Source organism: Ammospiza caudacuta, chromosome 4, assembly GCF_027887145.1.
Source record: "Ammospiza caudacuta isolate bAmmCau1 chromosome 4, bAmmCau1.pri, whole genome shotgun sequence".
In the NCBI taxonomy this organism is placed as follows: domain Eukaryota; kingdom Metazoa; phylum Chordata; class Aves; order Passeriformes; family Passerellidae; genus Ammospiza; species Ammospiza caudacuta.
Genome location: NC_080596.1, coordinates 18,108,357 through 18,130,365, shown reverse-complemented (window position 1 = coordinate 18,130,365; position 22,009 = coordinate 18,108,357). Strand labels below are relative to the sequence as shown.

At 40.0% G+C, this 22,009-nt stretch overlaps 1 protein-coding gene across 2 annotated transcripts in view; it reads right to left on the bottom strand.

Moving 5' to 3' along the window:
• FAM13A (family with sequence similarity 13 member A) overlaps positions 1-22,009 on the bottom strand; it is a 125,468-nt gene that overhangs the window by 85,335 nt on the left and 18,124 nt on the right. For both annotated transcript variants that reach the window (XM_058803377.1, XM_058803378.1), the window contains one exon: positions 16,307-16,466. In XM_058803377.1, coding sequence (XP_058659360.1) covers positions 16,307-16,466 — 160 coding nt within the window. The remainder of the gene's footprint in view (positions 1-16,306; positions 16,467-22,009) is intronic.

Below are 22,009 nucleotides of genomic sequence, written 5' to 3'. Positions count from 1 at the left end.
CTAGTGGAGTTCCACAGAGTCCAATCTTAGGATCTGTACTCTTCAATATCTTCATTAATTACTTTGACACAGGACTTTAGGGGTTACTAAGCAAGTTTTAGAGGACCCTAAATTGGGAGGAGCTATTGACTTCCTCTGCAGAGGCCCAGCAGAGAGACCTTGATGAATCAGAGGACTGGGCAATCACCAACCATGTGACCCTCAATAAGGCAAAGTGCTGGATTCTGCACCTGGGATGGGGTAACCCTGGATCTACGGACAGACTGAGGAATGAGAGGCTGGAAGGCAGTGCCATGGAATGGGACCTGGGGTCCTGGCTGATGGCAACTCGAACATGGGTCAGCAGTGCCCTGGCAGCCAGGAGGGCCACCTGTGTCCTGGGGGACATCCAGGGTGGTTGGGCACTGGAAGAGGCTCTCCAGAGCAGTGGTCACAGCACCAAGCCTGACAGAGTTCAAGAAACAACACCACAGGCTCCATATTTGACCAAAGGCACACTGAACAGCAGAACTGCTCAAATGCTTGAAAGTAAACACACACTTTGCTAACACTGCTCGATTCCAGAGGTAAGGAGCTAGCAAATACTCTCAGAAAGCCTATGATACTCAAGCACAGCTATGCAGATATGGCATTTCTAGCTCCAGAGGTAGTTTACTTGTCACTGACTGTGAATCCATTAATTTTGTTTCAGTAAACCCTCAAGGTCAAAATCATGTCTCTTATTAAACAAAGCAGATTCAGTGAACAAACTCCAAATTTTCCCTGAAGGCTAAATATTAAAACTGTACACTCCAAAAAGATGTAACCTAAACCCAAAGCTATCCTGTCCTAAAAACATTCAAAATTAAGAAATCAACCTAGTAGTAAGATTATCTTAGCCTGTGACTCTCCACGGCACATACACAACAGGAGGTTGTTGAAGTGAACCAGCAACACCTTAAGGCCTTTTTCTGCAGGAGATCAGGAACATTTGCCTAAGGGAATCCCTTCACCCTCCAGCCCTGTGCAGCTCTCCAGGCAGCTCTGTCAGAATGCTGCAAGCTTGCAGTCTGCATAGGACGTAGGCCAAAAAGCAGTAAGATGTACGGGCCTCAAGCCAGGAGATACAACCAGCTCCCAGAGATGGCCAACTGCTGCCTGGCATCTGTTTGCCAAAGGAAACCTAGTGCAGGCAACGCTCTGAACTGAAAGAGCTTCATCCAGGGGGAGAGGAAAGAGTGGGATTGATGTGGACTTTGCAGATCAGAGGTCCTAGGAATCTTAGCAAAAGGCAAGTTGAGGACTCCCTGGTGGATTAAATAGGAAAAAAAACTGCTTAAAAACAGAACAAGCATGCATGACTTCACACTGGAGAGATACGACAGCCCACTGCCTTATCATCTCTGTGCAGCAACAACCTTACTTCCTCTTGAGAAATACAAAAATCCAGCCTTAGTCACAATCCTGAATGTATCCCACAAAGATACTGGAAGTTATTTGCATCCAAATCCTACAGTTCTGACTACACTGCTGGGACACTGCTCCTGTTGGAGTAACTTCTGCCTTTTGTCCACTTTGGGCTCTCTTAGCTTGAATAGATGATGCATCAAGAGTAAGAAGCACAAACATGGCCAGATGATCCCAATCACAGGAGAGATGGAGGAATGAACTCAGAAGGCTGACTATGGTGACAATTCCTGCTCTCAGCTTCCCACAGGGCAGACATTCTGCTCATGTCTGTATTCACCTGCTCATACAGAACAATAGTGAGAGAAAGCAAAATTATAGTAAGTTACTGTAGTTACAATGGGCATTATTTGGTATTTCAGTATATTCTTAAAATAAATGTCACCTCCAGTGAAGGAATCCTAAAGCAAATGCTCTGTAACTCTCTGCAGTGCTGTTAAAGGGCAAATGTTAATGAGTCCATCAAAAGCCAGAGAACAAAGGTAAGGCAGTACAGTGCCCATTACATTCCTTCATCCTGCTGGCCAACTGTTTGAGGTGTAAACAAGTGTGTGTTTGCCAAAGGATTTCTTCATTAGAAAAATGTGAAGCTGTGCCAAAATTCAGAGCTGTTCCACTGAAGTCCATGTAAGTAGGTTGGGAAGTTTAAAACAAGCTCTCTCCATGTATGGTGCTTCTCCTGTACACAGCATGACAATGAATTACACAGTAATGAAAGAATTGGCTGTCTAAAAGACACTGTTGGCACTGGTCTGAACTGTGCTATATCCCATAAAGTGCAGGCAGATCCTTCAAGGAAAACAGATTAGTTTTACCCTTGTATTTCTCCCACGTTGCATTGCCCTATGGCCAACTCATTAACCAGGGAATCTGAACAACTGAAAAGACAACTGTAAATGCTGACTCTAGCTTCTACTCTTCAATCCCTTCTCCTTCCCAGCAATAAGGAATGCTGTTTACAAACTCTGTAATAAAAGTAGGTTCAGGCCTTAGGAATTTTGAACAGAGGTGGAGCAGCACTCTCATACCAATAAACTGGCACTAAACATGCCCAAGCTCATTTTTATGACTCTCTGAATCAACACTGGGTAACACAGATAAGCTGAGACTCCACTAGAAATTCCACTAGGTCACGTAACAACCCAGCAACAAAAGGACAGGAATGATCCTGTTCTTGGATCATTCACCTCTGAACTAGAAAAGGAGTTAAAAATACATTCTGTACTCTAACAGAACCTTCAGGGTGATCTCATAGGTGTTTTCTATTTCCCATTTCTATGGCATTGTATCTTCATTACAACTACACCTCCAGGTAAGTACAAGTCATCGCAGACAAATGACTCAAGTGAATCATCTGTGTTAGATCAGAGTCTTCTGTAACCTAATGGCAAAAGTTAGAAATCAACGTTCCTGCAGTTAAAGTAGGATCAGGCTTACCACTGACTGAATACTATAATTGACTATGCAATTATAGAGACTTCAGGAATCATGCAGTACAGTAATTGCTTTTATTATGTTGAACAGAGATGAAAAATGAGAACAGAAGCGCATGAACTAAAAGCAGAAAAACCTCTGATAGCACACTATTACCTGCTCCATAATGGATTCTGTAATAATATATGTAGATTCATGTGTTTCAGTACAGAAATGCATTTAATTTGCACAAAATAATACTTCCAAGGGAGCAGGAGATCCATATACTGGGAACACAGCAAACAGCACTAGCTAATAACCTATTAAATATTAACCTCCAAAAGTCTGCCAAATGCAGGCTTTGGCAAGAGGTCTTAATTGCACTGGGCAGAATGCACACAAATATATTTTTCTGATTCTCTAAGAAAAGATCTTATTTACAGTTTATATCAACACTTGCAAATTCCAACACCTGCCCCTTCCCTACTGTCCTTCATTTCATGCTGCTTTTTACAAGGCAAATATTACTGTAAGATTATACCACTCCTCCTACAAACTGGCTGGTTTTTCTAACTGTACAGGACTTCTTTATATTAATTAGGATAAGGGGAAGAACTCACCACCATTAACATGAAAGATGCAAATTGAAAGACAAAACTTACTAGGAATATCAGGCAGGCCTAACAGTCACATTTTCAGACTGCCCAAGTTCCTAGGCTACTTGGAGAACTTACAAACAAACAAAATCAGAATCTCAAACATAGTTTAAGCTGAGAGCCCACTGCTGTCAAGTGTTTTGCTCTTGTGAGGAACTGGCAGTATGTTTGATTTTACCCTTTAAAATCCAGAAAGTAGAAAGAACATGCTCATTTCCAATAACATGTTGTACTTAAGTAACTAAATATATTCTGGAATATATTTTGTTTTTCTAAAGATCCTGTGAACTCATGAGATCAAAAAGTCAAATCAATTAAGATATTTTTGACCACAGTTAAACTGATACCTAACTCTACTAGCATAGATTAAATAACTGTACATGTTCAGAAATCTGACTCTTGCTCTCAGAACACTCCTTAGTACTGGGATTCAATAAACATAAATTGTAATTTTCAAATGCAAGTATTTAAAGTCAGGCACTTGCATTCCACACATAGTAAAACCAACAGCATTTAGTCAGGTCACACTTGCAAGGACTTAAAGAGCATTTGTCTGTCTGCATTTCTGTTAAGGAAGTAAGCAATTACACCAACCATTGTACTCACATTTAAAAAACATAACATTATTACATAATACTTTTTGCATTTCAGTGCATCTTTGAATTACTGAAGACTGAGAATTCTTTGAGATTTCTATTTATTAATTTTCAGCATTTCTTGTGAAATTCATAAAACAGTGGGATGAAATCTGTTGTGCTTTAAAGCCTGATTTCCCTTAAAACCCATGTCATGGCTCCTGTACAACTGGGATAAATTAACTTGGAGCCACAAAATGACTAGCATGGAGAAGTACTACCTGAGCATCACTTTTCCAGAACATTACAAATCTCCAGAGAATGCTCTAAGAAGTATGGCTTATTAGCAATTGCATACTTTCCATTCCCATGTGAAGAGAAAATCTCCAGTGCAGCAGACTGGATACAAAACAAACTTTGTTTTGTTCAACTGTGTGTACTCAACAATCAGTGTTAACTGTTTACACCTGGAAAGTTACCCAAGCCTTGCTTACTGTCAACAGCTGCCAGCAACCACCTCTCCATCTCACACCCCCCAAAACCTGCTCCAACTGGAGTACCTGCTCACCTTGGCATCAAGTCCCTCCACAGTTAACAACAGAAATTTTCTATCAAGAGTACTTGGGCCAAAGTAAATCACCAGCATCTCTACAGGACGCTGTCAAATGCAAGTTTTGAACTAAGTTTCTGTAATGACTTTCATGCAAGAATTGACAAGATCACAGAGAAAGCCAGAGAAAATTTGATTCCCTAATTCTGACAGGCAATATTTTTTGGGAAATTGTGCAGTCAGTCTATCAGCATAAAGCATTCAGTCATTTCCTACATCTGCAAATGTGGCCAACATAGAGACCTGCAGCTCCTCCTAACCTTACACTATAACAATAATAAACTGTACTGGTTCCCTAATCCACTGCCATTATTAAGTAAGAGGGATTCACACAGCAGACTTGCATCTTACACTGTTACATGTATTGGATGCAAAGTTCAAAAGAGGACAGAATACTACCCTTGCTTTTATCTTTCTCAATAAAATTTTGAATAGGCATAAAAATTGTTATGTTTCAGCCTCAGTCAACTCTAGTCATGGAGATATTGACCTGTGCAGTCAATTTAAAGTCTCTTGCATTTGTAGCATGCTACCACACTAACACAAGACTTTAAATGCAACTGATTATGACTGCTTAAGGAAGGATTTAGGAAAAAAATAGCTACTAAAAACAATGGTTATATATTATGCTGTATTTTAATGACAACAATATATTTTTTTGTTAATAACATAATATTCCCAGTTATCTTTGGGATAATCTCATTATTAATGCTGTGCGCATCCTCTCTTTCCTGCTTGATTCAGAAATTAATCTGTTTCTGGTCTCACATACTGCATAATCAGAGGAAACTAGCCTGTGGGTTTCTCAGTTCAAGTTTTAAATGCTTCTAGAAAGCACCAGATCTATTTTGTAGCTGTTAATACACAGAAGACCACTTTAATTAAAATAAACTTGAACTTTTATAAATGTGAAACTTTTTCTTAATTAAAGCAAAGACTAGGTTTTTTTCTTACAGAAACAAGGAGTCAGAGTCCCTTCTGCAATAAAGAATGTGCCATTCTGACTTCACCAAAATGTCATCCAATTTACTTCATCAAAGTGTTTGGCCTTGTGCCCCAAAAGAGAAAAGCTATTATATGGGATTGCTCACTGACTCTGTGCAGGGGCTTTGACAGAAAAAATTATTGTTGTCAGCACAGTGATTAGGGTTGCAAAAACCAGTGGTAATTTTCCATCAGGAAGAAAATCCCCAAACACCACGGTAGCTTGTAAGGTCATGGGTGGTAGAGATGTTTTGTCAGACTGTTCACTATGTCAAAAAAAACCCCCCAAAAATTTCAGGTGACCTTCAAATGACACTAGTGAAAGCCACATTTATAACAAACAAAAGGAGTCAGTTCTTCATGTGAGAGGAAGCAATTTGTGGCACACTTTCACAGATGAGATGTTGGAAGCAAAAAGCTTACACACGTGCAAGAGAGACACAAGACAATACTCTGGACATCACTAAATACAAAAACCCTATAAAGAGCAGAACTTCTGAGAATAGTCATGAACTGGTAGAAAAAAATGAAGGAAACACCTTGCTGCCCGGTCCTTCTCCTCCCCTGTCACCTGTTTATGGGCAGTGTTGGAAGCAGCACACTGGCTTAGATGGATCCCCCGTGTGAGCCAGCACAGGCACTCTAATGTATGATAAGCAGACATTAAGAGGATTATTCAGGGAATTCCATGCTGCAAATGACTGCAGGAATGATGCATTAGCTGATTGCATGAGGACAGACTGCAACAGCTGACTCTTTACTGGGTCAGCACTGTACAGCACAGAGAGGAATATCCTGCTTCCCTCCACGTAACACTGCAGTGCAGCCTTTGCCTCAGATAGGTGTCACCAGGGCCACACCTGTGAATGCTCCCAAGGCCACAACAGTGTTGAGCACGGAGCAGTGCAAAAGGAACAGTGGATTTAAGAGCTCCTGGCTCTCCCTTTATTTGATGTTGGAGTGGCAAATACACCACCCCCTGCACTAAGTTCCCTGGTGCACAGCAGGGCAGGTGGCACATGCAGCAGTGCTGTCAAGGGTGCCAAAGTAATTACAGCACCGCTCTTCTTACTCACAAAATGCAGACAATATGGAATGTCTTCCCCTCTGTCACCATGCAAAATAGCTCATGGCTGATTAAGGCTCCAAAAGACATGCAAGGTATCAAATAATCTGTATTTCTAAGACTAAAATTGTGTGGCCACTGGTACGGAGATTTTAAAGGCATTTTCTAATGCACATGGTCACAGGTATTTTCATGAATGTCAACTGGATGGAATAACTGATTTTTATTCAGTTATCATTTCACAGAGTTGTCATTCTGTGGCACAGATACCTTCAGGAAAAATACAGAAAATTATTTAACATAAACAGTAACAGAAAAAAAAATCCCCCCACAATGTATTAGGCATGCCTTCCATTTTGTACCCAGGAAGTGATGAAAACATCATTGTTAGAAGGGGGAACAATGTCAGTAAATCATACTAAATAAAACTGGTAACAAACATTGAAACATCTAGTATTTACAAATGAGTTTTTGCCTTGGCTGCTATTAGCATATAAATACTGAGTCAGTTTCTTCCTGTCTGCTGTTCTTCCTTGCCATCATTTACACTATACTTTAATAACCACAGTTCAGCAAAACTGTTTCAGATAGAAGTGATAAAAAGAGAATCTCAGTGTTTGCAAAAGAAATATATCACTGCTTTCCAATATAAAACTAATACCCTTTTCAGTTCAACTTTCATTTCCTTTTGTTCTCCCAAGACTATTTATATATATGACCTTTTACCTGAGACTGTAGCTCTTAATAAACAGCTAAAAGCTACTCTGTTTCACATCAGTACAACCTTAACCTACTGCACTCATTGCCATAAAACACGTACAAAGGTCAAGAGTTGTGATGTAAGCAAGAGAGAGATGTGGAAATCCATTATTTTTAGAGAGGACTGCAATATGTGAAAGGAAATGACAAACATAGTAACAATCCCATGATGCACCTCAATGTTACCAACTCCATCTGGAATATCATCGTATTTTCCAGGAGAAAGAGTAAAATGTGTCTCCAGCCATGCAGAAGGACTGAATGATGCAAGAAGTTAGATTGCTAGTGCCAGGATCAAACATAATTCCAGACTTTGTAAAAGGTCATAAAGACTTCACTAAGGGAAAATATTCATCTTCCATACCCATCCCCACAATCTGCAACAAAAACATCCCTGTGTTACCAACACTGTCTCCAGCACAAATCCAAAGTACAGCCCCACACAAGCTACTATGAAGAAAATTAACTCTACCCCAGCCTAAACCAGCACACCATCATATATAAACTGGCAGGGGATTAAGGTGCCAATGACCACACTCCATAAGAAGCCTGTAGCAGAATTTAAGATTAAAAAAATCCAAATTAAACATTTACAAACTGGCACAAGATTACTTCTCTCATGCTGGGTTTACCTAACTCTGTGTGTATGTGCACAGAAGTGTTAGTAACAACAGAGCTCAGCTCAGTTCAGTTCAGTCAGTTTATTCCACTTTTCAGTTTTGAAAACTGGATTCTGCTTCATCTATTTACTGTAATATTATTCATAAATGGAAAAAGGATGATCTAAAAGAGAGCTGTGACCTAGATATGAGAAAAATCTAGGCTCTCCAGTTCTGTATCTCACATTACAGCTGCTTAAACTCAGTCTTAAAAAAGCTAAATTGTATTTTCAGATCTAAAAATTAAAATACTCACAAGGAAAGAAGTTTTTCACACATGGAATTCATTGAATGCTACTTTCAAAAGAAATACCTGATCTGCAGTAAATTAGGGAGTCCTAGTGTCTATATTGTTCTAGTTACTCATGTAAGGTTCTCAGTGCACAAAGAACAGATCCTTTTTTAAGACTGAAACTGAGATGTTCACTGCTGGCAATTAAGGTCAAATGCTGCTGGGATCTGCTGGATACATCAGATTTTCAAGATTTTCAAATTTTCAATTTTCTGTACATATCCAGACTTTAGGAGCATCTGCTCCCATGCATCACATGCTCCTTTTGTCTCAGACTGCCATAAGCCCAATTTATGACAACAAGCTTTGGAGCACTAAAAGTGCTCCAGGCAGAGCAGGGTGCACCAATCACCCTCTGGACAAACTGGGATCTTCACAGTACTCACAGGAGTCAATGAGCTTTTCGCTGCTCTTAATTTGGGCAAAGGAATTAATTTAGTGCTGACTCCTTCTGAATCTCTCACCTTCAGAGTTGTCCAGATGAAGCTGATGTCAGAGGCCAGCAAGAATTAAATGCCACAGACAGAAAAATCTCTTATACTTTTTACTTTGGATCAGTTCTGCCTGCCTGCAATGTGCCCTTGTCACAAAGACAACAGTGACTGCTGGTTTATACAGAGGGGATAATGCTGATCATTTTGTGTAACCTGATTAACTGAGTGACTAATTAAGGAGAAACAGAATAAACACTGAGGAATCTAAACAGGAGGAACTGAGACATTTGTCTTAGCTGAAAATTTTTCACCTTCTTGTAATCTCCTTTTTCCCCCCACGGGTACAGCAATGATGCTCAGCAACAGCTGGTTACTGGAGAAGCTCACATGCTTATTTTACTGTACCCTGCTTCTTGGTGCTGATTGATGCCTCCCTTTTGAAAGCTGATGATGTACTGCCTGAGATGGACTGCTTCCAACTGCTAAATCACATCATATCCCTCCAAATAAACAAATCACCAAAATCCCCACAACAAAACAAACAAATGAACAAACAACAACAACAACAAAAACCTCAAACAAACCCAAATCAATAACAGACAATGAATGAAAAACATCTCAAATAAAACAAGTGCAAGTACAGACCAGGACACACATATACATATGGATATTACTTTCCCTACATTTTAGCTATGTGGAATTATCATGGGACAGTGATAGTACCAATGAGTATTTGTTTCAAGAAAAAAAACTGTGAGAGAGCAAAAGCAAAATTCCTAAGCACCTCAACTACAAAATTTGTCAGCTATATTAAAACAATTTACAGTAAACTAGAAGTATGGACAGCAGGAAGGAAAGAGACATTTGTTATCTGCCTGTCTTTCCTTTATATGTCCTGAATCTTGGCAAATTTCTTCTCATAATATGGTAAAATTAAAACATGGCTGGTGAAATTCTAGTGAAAGAAGAATCAGCATAATAATTTATTACAGAGTTTAGCATTAGCATATTTGTGTAAATATTCAGGACTGCATTTAGTAACACCACAAGTGACAGATTTATAATCCTGTAAATGCTTCAGTGAATTTCAAGAGCAGAAACATTCTGATTTAATAGCACACACACAGGGCTGACAAAGCCAGCAGAGCTAGAAGCACTGGAAAGCCATTTCAGAATTACACAAGGAATTGTTCAGGGCTTTTTTACTTGCCTTTCTGAATCACAGCCTAAACATAACCATCCTCCTCACTCCAGACTGAATTTCCTATAGGTGAAGGGTTTGGAGGCTCATAAACTTTCCCTGACAAATCTCATATTGCTCATTTCCCATCAGCTCACATCTTAAAATGTCATTCTGGCTGAATCACTATACACCCTTACTATAAACATGCCCATCTGCTCACTGGTGGACAACTGCAAAGTGAATTCTAGCTGAAGAAACACTAAACAAGAAAATGGAGACTAACTTCCACAGCTGCTCCTTCTCCTCATGCACTTTTCACCCATCTTCACAAGTCCCACATGAACCCACTCCTACTCTTGGGGGCTCCTTAGTCCACGCAGGAGCAAACTGGCATGACCTGCCCAAATAAGGGGAAAATGGAAACATTTGCTCAGATCTTTGGAAAGGATTTCCAATGATCCGTTCCTGCTGCCTCCTGATGGGAAAGAATTAATCCAGTACTGAAAGCTGACCATTAACACGATGCTAAAATGGTCCCAGACATGAAAGAAGAATAAAGGAAACTATCCGGACCCTGCAGGCTTAGCCAGGGCAGTGTAACATGGATTAGAAAGGGATGCCTTTTTTCCTGACGTAAATGAGGGGCTGCTCCTGTGTCTGCCGAGTGTGTAACCTGAGGTGACAGGGAAAGGGACTTATTTAGAGGGAGCCCATTAGTTGTGGGGTTGGTGGCTTCTCAGAACTTTCTCCCAGATCTTTTCAAGGGACTAAAACCTCATGCTACAGCTGAGGAAGGGAAAGAACCATCTGTAAGTGAACATCCCGCTTTGCTCATGAGGCGAAATCAGCTGAAAAATTGTGGCTTTCAGTGGAGGTGGATCTTTAAACAGCTGCAGAGGGACCTGCCAAGCCAAGACAGAGAACTTTGTGACAATCTTACCTTTCCTACCTCTCCTGAGGGACAAAAGGCTCAAATCTTACCTCATTATGAATGATTTGCTTAGAACATTCAATGGGAAGGAGCAAGCATTCCAGTTTCAGCTAAGTTAGCTAGAGCATTCCTCTTGACAAAACAAGTATGCACTTTGGGGTTTTGCCTGGCTGGGATGGGAAGCGCACACTTTGCACACACCAAGCACCCAGAGGTGCAACCACACCTGCAGCAAGGGACTGGGCATGTCACAAATCTCAGAGCAGGCTTGCACAACGCTGTGCGTGCACTTGTGCTGCCAGTTAAAGTGCAAAAAGCTACTCTGTCAACTCATCCTCCCTTCTCAAGTGGCAGGCCTGGCTAGAAGACTGAAAACAAACAGGATAAAAATGCAGGGAGGTAATTGCATCTAAAATAAGAGTTCTTTTGAAACTATTTCTTTTTGCAAAAATCAGCAGAGGACCAATTTCTGCAGCTCTTCAGGGACTGAAACCTGCCTGTTCAGAGGTCATCTGAATGCACCTACAATATACTCAAACTGATAAAACTGTATATGTATTTACTTGACTTTGTAGGATCGACTTTGAATTTGATTTTAATGTTATATTACATTAGTATCATTTTAATGTTATATTAATTTTCAAAATGTACTTGCTTTTTCTTCTGCATCAGGTGAACAGGGTATGTATTCTACCACCCAGCTAGAGAGGAATGGGAAAAGGTTTTTGCATTCCCGTCCCAAGCATGTAATCAAACCAGGAACAGCATTACATCCTCATAATGTCAGTGTTCTGTGCCAGTGCAAATATTTATGTGCTCTGAGCTGACTGGTTCTTGAAACTAGAAGTGCTCTGTCAAGAAGGCATTGGAGAGAAAAGGTGAAATACAATAGAAAAAATAAGATCTTGTAATCCTGTATGACTAGGTAATAAAGCATATGTTTTATTTGAAGACAACACTGAGCTACGAACCACGCTATTAAAGGTGGCATGTTTCACCTCAAGCCAGCATAAGGAATAATTCTAGAAATCTCCCAAGAGCAAGTCTCATGGTAGCTCTCCTGCCCAAATTTCCCTTGCCACCTGAACTAAATAAAAACCTTCACTGCCCATCTCTGATCATTAGAGAAGCCTAATGACTGTTATTCCAAGATCCCAATTCATTTCAGTTGCAGCAATACACCACTGGCTAGTGCTCCAACATAGGACTATATACAACTACAGTTCAAACAGCAATTCAAGACCTTTTTAATATTTTATTTTATTTATTATTATTTATTGTTCAAATTATCGTTTCTGTTGTTACCATAGGTTTTGTAAACCTATTTCTTCCAGAAGATTACAAAATTGGCAGTACTGCAACTCAAGACTGACTAACTGTTCATTGCATGAGATATCACTCAGTTTAGTAACACAAAAACCTATCAGGATCATATGGATTCACACTAGGAATTCTGTTCCAAAGCAAAATATAAGCATTATTTTCTTAGGAACCCCTGACATCTATAATGTGAAAATGCACAACAGTGCAGATGTACTATCAGAAAATTAACTGTTTACACACAACACTGCCTAATAAACACCAGGTATTTATGATCCTGACAATGTGACCTCCGAGCAAGCACCTAGTCAGAATGTTCAACTCACTTCACCTATTTCTCTCTAACTAGCAGAGCCTACTGATCAACAGACTGAGACTCTTATCGACTTAGGAAATTGAAGTAAAGCTTGGATTAAGGATTGCAGTAATAGCTGGCTGCAAATGAGACCTGTAAACTCCAACAAACTCCAGTTTATTTCGGAATTTTAAAAAACAGTCAATCAAATCCCAGAATTCTTTTATTATAAGGCATTTCCAAATATAGTTATATTTCTGAAGAAAGCACATGTTATACTTCCACCTGCTGGCCACCAGACTGGATAATCATCTGGTATCATTCTAATAGGTGGAACAAAATCCTTCCAGGCAAGGTGTCATGAAGCTGACAGTTCAATTTCCCAATGAAAGAGAAACTATTCTAGGACAAATTTTCTTTTTTGTTAAAATTGTACTTTTAAAAAAGATGTAGGTGTTTCCAAAGAAACACTTTCCATAATTTCTAATTATAATATTACAATATTATAATTAGAAATAATTTTAATATTAAGCAATGAGCAAGAGGAGGCTTTACAGCCCTGGGAAACAAAGCAGGGACTGGAATGCAACTTGCAGAGACTTCCAGTTGCTTTATTTTCTGAATTGTGATCCACTGAAAAAGCAAGCTAAGAAATCCCTTTTACCTGGCACAAGTTGGCTTTCACAATGACTGAACAAACTTTGAAAGAAGAAATATAACTGGGATTAAGGTGTTCCTGTGCCTCCTCAGTGCACATACACAACAAGGATTGTAGTTCAACTATCAACAGCCCTAAAAAATCACGTCTCTTTTTCCCATCTCTAAAACTAATTAATTTTCTGCCTCCTTAAAACATATTTTCTTTAATCTGCCACAGTCTGTGCCTGATTCAAATGTTCTTGCTCCTCCTGGAAGCCTGCAGCATTGTGGATTTCCCCTAGATATGACCAACACAGTAAACAAGATGCAACTTGCTCCACTGGAGCTGTTTTTCCTTTCCAGTACACAGCTCCAAGAGAAGCTTGATGTTTCCATGACTTCACTTAATGATCCACATATTCTTGTTTTCATTTGACAGCAAGAATAGTGGGACAGGGCTGTGGGAATTCAGAGAAAAATGTAAACATGGAAAAGTGAGGAAGGAGTGAGAGTGAAAGCAATCACAGGAAAGGAAGCAGTGTAGTGACTCAGGGTGAAGTGCTGGCAATGCAGTGAGGGATGTGAGGGAAAGGATGATGGAATACCCAACAAGGAAGTGAGTGAGGTCATCTAAAATTCTCCTCACCCTATTGCTGTTCCCAAAACAGAAGGTAAAAAAGCCACTTAAATAAATGCAGATGAGTTTGGTAAAGGGCAAGTCCACAGTTTCTTCACTTTCCTTGCCATTCACTCCCCTATCCCACCATGGTTCAAGCTTCAATGCAACATCCTTAAAAGCAACAGGGCTTCAGTTTTGGAGAGCAATGTCCTGAGCATCTTACATTCTTCACTGCTTACAACAGGATTATTTGGAAAATTTCTATCCACCTGCCTGTAGATAAATCGGTGGCTATTCCAGAAGCAGTAACTTTGCCTACAAACAGCTAACTGTTTTCTGGACACTGTGACACAGATCATGACAAATAATTCTCTGAGGCATTTGCTCCTGTACAACACAGACAGCTTCTACTGTATGTAATGGTTCATGCATTAGCAATCTGGCAATCATTTTTCTCCACTGAATCTCATCATCACTTGGTTTTCTCTTCAAGTGTACTATCTCTAGTTTATTATACAAATTGACTAGGATGGGGCATATTTGCTAGGATACAAAAAATTTAATCTTTGAGAATAATATGAACTGTCCCTTCATAGAGCCGCCTGACAAATTTCAAAAACCCTTCTTAGTACCTTTGCTACATGAAGTTAGATGATTGTACTTCTTGTATTTGAGTATGTGCCCTGATTAAACTAGAAACTTCCCACCCAAATTAGATGGACAACAAACAAGGTCAATTTTTTGCAGCTGGTTGCCAGCAGAATTTGGAAAATATCAACAAGGTCCAAAGATGCAAACACAATGTGAGCCCTTGTATTTAGGCACAGCTCTCTCAGGCAATCATCTGTCTCCCGAGGCAATGCAATGGGCAACACTTCCCATCTCGCTTGAGTAATTTTATCTCAGTGTATTTTGCTGGAGTAATTCTGGTTGTCACCATGTAATTTGATAGCTTGTATCTCCCAACAGCTGTGGGAAATTTCCCGGATCTTCACCTTAGTGCAATCCCAATTACTACTAAGTCCTCAGAATTGAAAGACTATCTTGCCTTCTGGAACTGGCTGAGGCTTGAAGGAGAAGGAAATACATCTGAAGCATTTCTTCTGGGCACTTTTTTTTTTTTAATATGTTCTTTCCCTGGTTCTGTTGCTGAAGTGACCATCAGTGGCTAAACGTCACTCACTGGTCAGGCAGATCACTTCCACTACCCAGAAGTTACTGTGATACTGGAAGGCTATCAGTGATTCTATCTCCTTCCACAGAGGCATTTCAGCTGAGTGCTAGTAACAGCTAAAAGACAACTAAATACAGCAAAACACCTCCTCACTGATTCACCACTTAAGAAAACCAGCAACCTTTCTAAATGCAGCTGAGCCAAACTTACACCAATTCAGCAGACCCTCCTGTGATATATCAAAAAGGCAGAGATGCTATCAGCTGATTTCATCTGAATGGCAGAACCTGGGCTCACACCAAACCTCCTGTTCTGTCAAGGTCAAAGACACTGTATTTTCTTAACTTATTTTCTGACAACTTCTATTCCAGACAGTGAAGGCTAAAGTGATTTTATCAGTGGGTAAAACCCTACCAAGGATGGGCGGTAGTTCAACCCTCCCAAACTCAAGAATTCACACCCTTTAGGAGAGTAATTATCAGCATGGTTAACAGACAATAAGAAATGAGGCACCTGCAAACCATCCTCATGACCATTTTCCTGCACAGACTTGAGGTTGTTTCCTGTGGTAGAGACAGCACAAGCCAGAACAATGCACTGTTGGTTGCCCTACTTGTCAGCTTTTAAATGTTAGAATCCTTTGATGTCACACACAAGCCCTCTTCCCACCAAAGGCGTAATACTCTAACTACAACACTTTTCTTTAAGAGCTCCAACGTACTTTTTTCAAAGACTCTTATTTAATGCTTCTCTTCAAGTGCATCCAGAAATGGCTGAGTCAGAACACCTGACTTTTAAACTCAGGTGCATGTTTGAGACAGGCAGACTTCATACAAAGGCAAAGGTTAGAAACCTCTGTCCTAGAGGTTTAGTGCCCTAGGACCACTGTCCTAGAGTACCAAAGTGTATAATCACTGAAGTATACCATAAATTATAACCATGTCAGAAACCCTGGACACTTTTTAGAATTATTCTGCCTCCTCATTTAAAAATATTTAAATTTTAGTGAATATATTTCCTGCATATTAAGTGTGTAGCCAACAAAGAATAAGATGTTTAATAAAATGAACTTCCAGGCCAGTAATGAAAATTAGCCTATCAGCAGAATCAATGTGCAAACTGCAATCAATAACACACATCATTATTACAAGAGTCTGCCTTCCACTTATCTAAAAGATTTCTGAATTGAAGCCTGAAATAAGCCTGAATTATTGATTTGCTGTGAGAAAATGAAATATTAGAGATACTCACTTTTACCAAAATTATTTTTGCTAGCTCTTCACATACAGGCTTTTCTTCATCCTTCTTCAAGCCTTCTAATTCAAACAAGGTATTGTAATTTTCCAGCATTTTTGTCATTATCTTGTTGCAGATCTCCAGTTCCTTCATCCCTTCAAATCCAGAGCGCACGCTAGAATTGGAGAAATGACAAAGCAGAGTGTCACAGGGACTCAACATACAAAAGGTCCTGCAGAGGATCTCTGTAACATTTCATTTATCGATACAGGCTGGATAGCAGGCACAGGAAACTTTGAACTGGAAAGGAGGCCTGTGCCTATGTTGCTAACAACTATCACAATTTGTTTGCAGTTCTTCTTATCAATATTAAATACCAGACCTGTTGGCTGAGCTACCCTGTCCACAAAATCCAGGCAGGGACAGAATTAAGACTGCCACCAAATGAGGTGCCACCAACTCTGCTGCAAGTTGGGTTTCACGACCCACAGCGCAGACAGCTCAGGCATTCAGATGCTCTAAACTGTTAATTCAAGAGACAGATTCCTCCAAAACCTGGTTCATGATAACTTCAAAGGCACACAGGAAGGATAAGTGAAAAAATCAGGAAATCCCACATGCTAAGCAAAACACTGAAATGTTAAACAAGGTCTTGATAACCCAATGCTGTACACCAGATTTTTTTAATCTAAATTTTGAGTTACTATTTCTTTTGAAAGTACAGTCATAACTCAAAGGGCTTTCTAAAACATGGAGATGGATGCTGCCTTTCACAGAAGAGCCTAAAAGATTAATACAAAAAGTGGTTCCTAAGCTCCATTTTCTGGGAGAATAACCAACTTCTTGGCTGCTGAAGAAGAGGCTTCTTTCTCTCTTGAAACAGGCCCCTTTGCAGCTTCCCACAGACCTTGAAGGCATACAGAAAAGGGAAGATACTGTATGTATCTGCATGTTTCCTCATCTATTTCACACAACTCTCCCATGCAGCAAAAAATGCATGTCACTTGCAACAGGGTTCATAATTCATTGAAGCATCTAATGATAATCTGCTGGAATATAAACTTTCTGCACACTTTATTGACAATTTTATTGGCCTCAATTGACTTAAACTCCATTTTAATGCAAAAGTACAATATCTGAAGAATCTTCTTCTGCAATCATTCAGTGTTACTTATAGTACAGTATTTCCAGCAGACACAGGCTTCTCAGTAAGTCACAAAGTGGCTGCATGGATGTGAATTTCCTGAAGAACTTATAAAGCAGCAGAGACTGATGATCAGGAGTAATGAAACACAGGAAACATTTAGAGTGAAGAAGCAGAGAAGCCAAAACAAAAAAAAAGTTTCAAGTACCTTTTGGCTGAAGACAAGAAGATGTTATGTGAGAAGAAAACACAACCCAAAATAAAGACTCCAGATAGCAGAATTTTCACCTAAGCCACATCTGCTGAGAATGACAGCCAACAGTTGCCTACTGGCAACAGCTAATACAAAAAATTCTACCTGGTTGAGAAACAGTCCAGTCTATAGTTTCCACAAAGCACAAAACCAGTACTTAATTTCTACCCAATTACATTACTTTCTTGCCCTCCCTTCCCCACACTACCTTATCAGTTAAAATTTATTACATCAAACCTGTGAAAAATCCAAATCCTATTCTGAACAATTCTGTATGAGTAGGGTGAGGCACATATGCAAAACACAAGGCTAAAGCTCATGGCTTCAGTTTCTTTTAACACCTCTCTCTGAGTGTAACTAAGCAAAGGACCATGATGTGATTTATTTTAATGGAAATTTAACATACTTTATTCATTGCCACCACTCTGCCACATTAACAGGCATATTTAACAGTTTCTAATATATTTCTCCTCTAATTGCTATTATTAGACCTCGATCATGATAAGGATTATTACACTCTTTGAGCTCTCCATGGTGACATTTTCCTTTCAACAAATATATGCTGAGCTGAAGATAAGTTTATATTATGAGCACACACCACCCTGCCTATTTATACAAAGTAAACCCCATCTGCTGCCACACTGCATGATCTACCAGTTTGACTAGACTTTTCTGAAAATGCATGTAAAAAAAATAGCATTTTACTTTAGCTCTTCTCATTCTGAAAAGTCATGACATCTACAAATGTAACTTCAACTGACTAGAAAAACCCAGATCTGTGAGAAAATATTCTCTCACACTTCCACTTTCCTGATGCACACCCTAATCCTTGGAAAATTTTCATGATCATTTGTGAAGATCTTGTTAAAACACCAGAGTATAAAACTGTTCTTAGCCATGGCTCCCTTATGTCTATTTTCATGTTAATTAGGCATTACAACTGCGATGCTTTGAGAGTTAGACACACAATTTACTCCAGTTACAAATCCTCAACAGAAGGACTTCATTCCCTTCCAGCCACATATGAACAAATTACTTCAGTAGCAGCACCAGAAACCTACCACAAACACCAGAAGGGTGCCATAAACCTGCAATTTCTATGGCTATTTCTAGCAGAAAAAGTGTTGATAAGTTCAGATCTATCTTAGCAATTTGAACTGGAAAACTCCCACTGAAGTTATCACAGTGTCCTGCAAAGTCATCAACAGATACACAGCACAGGCAGAGCAGGAGCAAATTCCCTAGTGTGCCCTCCCTTAGATTCCACAGACACCTGCCCTTCCCAGAGAGATGCTCTGAATGATCTGTGTGCAAAGCACAGCGTGTCCACATTAAATATTTGGAAAAAATGTGCCTTGTCTAAGTGAGGCACCAGCATTAAGAGTATCTGACACAGTTAAGAAGGGTCAAGAGCAAGGGTGCATCAGTACCACAAGTTTTGCAGGATATTAAAAACTGAAATTATTGGTGAAGTCATTTTAAAGCAGAAAAAGCAGTTCTCAAAATTAAAACATTACTTGGTAATCGGATCAGGCTGTCAGCTCTTCATTTCAAAATCTGATACCCTGCAGCATTTCACACTTCTGCACAGTGTCCTGCCAGCATGGCTGGCCCACCCAGTGCAGCTCTACGCTGCTCCTGTCCGTGCAGACACCACAACCACATTTTCATTGGGTTTTCCAGACTGAGTCCATGTCTCTTTCCACAGGGATGCTCAGGAAAGCTTGTCTCAAAAGGTTAAACCACAGCAAGTCTCTGTGTCCCAGCTTTTACTCAGAAGCAAAGTGACCTGAGGTCAGATTAACTCACTGTAAAAGAATTCCTTACATCTCAGGCATTTAGTTAAATGAATTTACCTCGGGTCTCTGCAAACAAGCTCTAACAGGCTGAATGCAGAGTGGGCTTTCCAGACAGTGAACCTTCAGACTCCACTGAGAGCAGTGCAGTGACACATACAAACATGCACGTGGCACAGGACAGGCATCACTACAGGGCTCTGTCACCATCCACCACACCTGGGAAACTTGCTTCAAGTGGCCAGGAGGACCTGGGAAGCAGTAATCTGTCTATAATGAGCTGAACTGAGGTCACTGAACTGATTTCCCCAGGCAGCAACTGCTGACAGCTCCCTGTCACAACTGAGAACCCGAGATTTCCATGTGAAAGGGTCATCTCATTACCAATTCCCAACAGTGCTTGACCCCACCCTGTCTGAGATGAAAGATGCACATTACCATTTCCCCAAGTGGCTCTACAGAAGCAGCTTGCATGGAATGACAGCACTGTAAGCCTAATTTACAATCACAGGGGGCTATATGCTCTATAAACTACTTTTGCTGCTTGTACACTACTTTTGTAAAGAAGCACCACAAAGTCACCTTATAATTCTCCCAGGGAATCCTGCCAGAAATATGGGACTCAAAGGACAAGAAACACTGCATGGATTTTTTGTTTCTCCAGCCCCAGCAAAACATTTTCATTAGTACCTCAGATGCCCACGAGTCCCTCAACAAGCACAAGTGGAGATTTTGAGAGCAGAGTTGCAGTAATTTATAGAGGTTACAACTCGAGGCAGTCTGTTCTGTGCCTCTAGGCAGACTTCACTGTGTCTCTAACAGATCCAACCTCGTGGCCAGAACTCATCCACTTCAGGTGATGAAAGGGATTTGTCCTGACACACCAGTCCACAAACTGATGCAGCTGAAACAGGCACACATTCATGTCTGCAGACTCTGCTGCAAGATCACAGTCTAATAAGCAGCTAAAGATACAGCCACGCTCACTTGAGACAGTTGTTCATCTCAGTCTATGTGACTCCTTTACGTGCCCTGCATCATTTGCAGCCTTACCAATCGGGGTGAAATGCAATGACAGATACAACTACTGAGATTTTGCAGAGGTGTTTTAGCTCCTGTGATACTGGAGAATCCTGGAGAGTCAAATCTGGGGCATGCACCTGCCTGCCTGTTAAAATCTGTTCCAGATTATCTTCTCTAGGATCAGATTTATTAGCCTAAGTCAACTTGGTAATTCAGCTCTATCAGCACTGCTTGCAAAATAAAAATAATTAATAAAAATAATAGCACTAATAAATAATAATAAAACAACAGCACATAATGAATGATAATAACTATTAATAAAATGCAAAACGCAGGCAACACAGGTAACACAAAGCAGTTAGAGTGACGCTGCCACAAAGGCTTTACTGATTGGCTTCATTTATATGCAAAATCTTTTGCTTCAGCAAAAGCTCCATTTTTCATCATGAAATTACAGTGACAGGAGACATCTTTGGGAGTGCAGCCTACATAAAGGGGGACAAAGGGCAGTCCATGGCCTAACATCCCCTTACAAAGTGCATTGCTCTCATCTCCAAATATTTCAAAGCAGAGGCTCTTCAAAAACTCTCCTTGTGATTGCATTTGAGCTGTATTGCTGAGCTCAAATATTCATGAGTATTTAATATGATTATGGATGAGAACGTTTATAGCCTTGCTATATTATACTTGATGTTTTAAACTGTCATTAAAGGCTTCAGCATACTGAATACTTAGGAAAAATTGCTTTGCAGTGCTGGAAAATGCAGTATTTAAAATCTATGTGAACCCTGTAAGAAAGGTTACGGCTGCATGCTCCAATTTGCAATAATTCATGTTTAAACAACAATATTCTGTACTCAGTTTGCCCCCAATCCTGGATTGCAATTTTTTTGAAGACTGATGCAGGATTGGGGCTGCATTGCCTGAAAACAAAGCCCATCCATATAATGTTCCGAAGGCCAACATTACTCACTGAGAAATATTAATTCAGCCCCTCTGCTTTCAATTCAGTTTTGTATACCCAATCCATGCAGGCTCCAAGGCTGCTAGAAACCAAAGTAAGACATTCACGCATAACTTCAGATCAAATTTTAATTATTTCAAGTTCAGCATCTAAATACCTACATCTACCCTACAATCTACCATTTTCTCCATATCCAAAGATAATATACTTTTCTTGTTACCCTTTGTATTACAAAGTCATCATACATAAATAACTGCATCTAACTCCAGCATTTTAACTGGACACCTGCATTTGCCAACCACTTTTGGGAGGATGGAGCAATCCCTCACAACACAATCTCTGTTGGAATGAAACATAACCAAGATCACAAGGGCTTGAATGATGGAGGCCCCATGCAGAGATGATTGCTTGAGGGAGAGTTGCAATAATGGTACGAATGGATCCTCTGATTACATCTGTTGGACCTCATGTCTTACCATGCCAACCAAAGGACAGGATAAGGGCAGCAGCTCCTCTGACACCCAGCTCCTGGAGAACA